This window comes from Eimeria tenella, genomic scaffold (genome assembly GCF_000499545.2).
Source record: "Eimeria tenella Houghton genomic scaffold, Eth_scaff1919, whole genome shotgun sequence".
Lineage (NCBI taxonomy): Eukaryota > Apicomplexa > Conoidasida > Eucoccidiorida > Eimeriidae > Eimeria > Eimeria tenella.
Window position 1 is genome coordinate 320 of NW_013541760.1, and position 565 is coordinate 884.

The 565-nt window shown below is 63.5% G+C and overlaps 1 protein-coding gene across 1 annotated transcript in view; it reads left to right on the forward strand.

Annotated features, from left to right (window-relative positions):
* Window positions 1–95: 95 nt before the first annotated feature.
* Window positions 96–565, forward strand: part of ETH_00038490 (uncharacterized protein) — a gene marked incomplete at both ends in the record, with an annotated part of 555 nt that continues 85 nt past the window's right edge. The window contains one exon of the mRNA XM_013374105.1: window positions 96–562. Coding sequence (XP_013229559.1) covers window positions 96–562 — 467 coding nt within the window. The remainder of the gene's footprint in view (window positions 563–565) is intronic.

Below are 565 nucleotides of genomic sequence, written 5' to 3' on the forward strand. Positions count from 1 at the left end.
CCACTGCTACTGCCACTCGTGCTGCTGCAGCAGCAGCACCTAGTTTGCTGCTGCCGGAAATCCTCGCGGGGCGACTTCGGTGGTCGCTGCAGAGCATGGCTGATGCTTATGCAGAGCACGTAGCAGCAGCAGTAGCAGCAGAACCCGGAGCAGCAGAGCGAGCTGAGCAGCAGCAGCAGGAGCAGCAGCAGGAGCAGCAGCTGGAGCAGCAGCAGGAGCAGCAGCCAGAGCAGCAGCAGGAGCAGCAGCAGGAGCAGCAGGAGCTACAGCAAGTGCAGCAAGAGCCGCACGCTCTTGTGCTGTTTCTATGGCAGCGAAGAGTAGGCACAGTGCTGCTGCTGCCGCTGCTGCTGCAGCAATACGTGGCGCCGCTGCTGCAGCAGCAAGACAAAGAGCTGCTGTCACTACACAGCGCTGCCTTCCGCCCGCGAGCTTTCCTGCTGCAGAAGCCCGCGCCGTTGCAGCAGCAGCAGCGGCAGGACCGGGCGACGAAGCGCCAGCAGCAGCAGCAGCAACTGCAGCAGCAGCAGCAGCTGCTGCTGCAACAGCGGCAGGCGGAAGAACA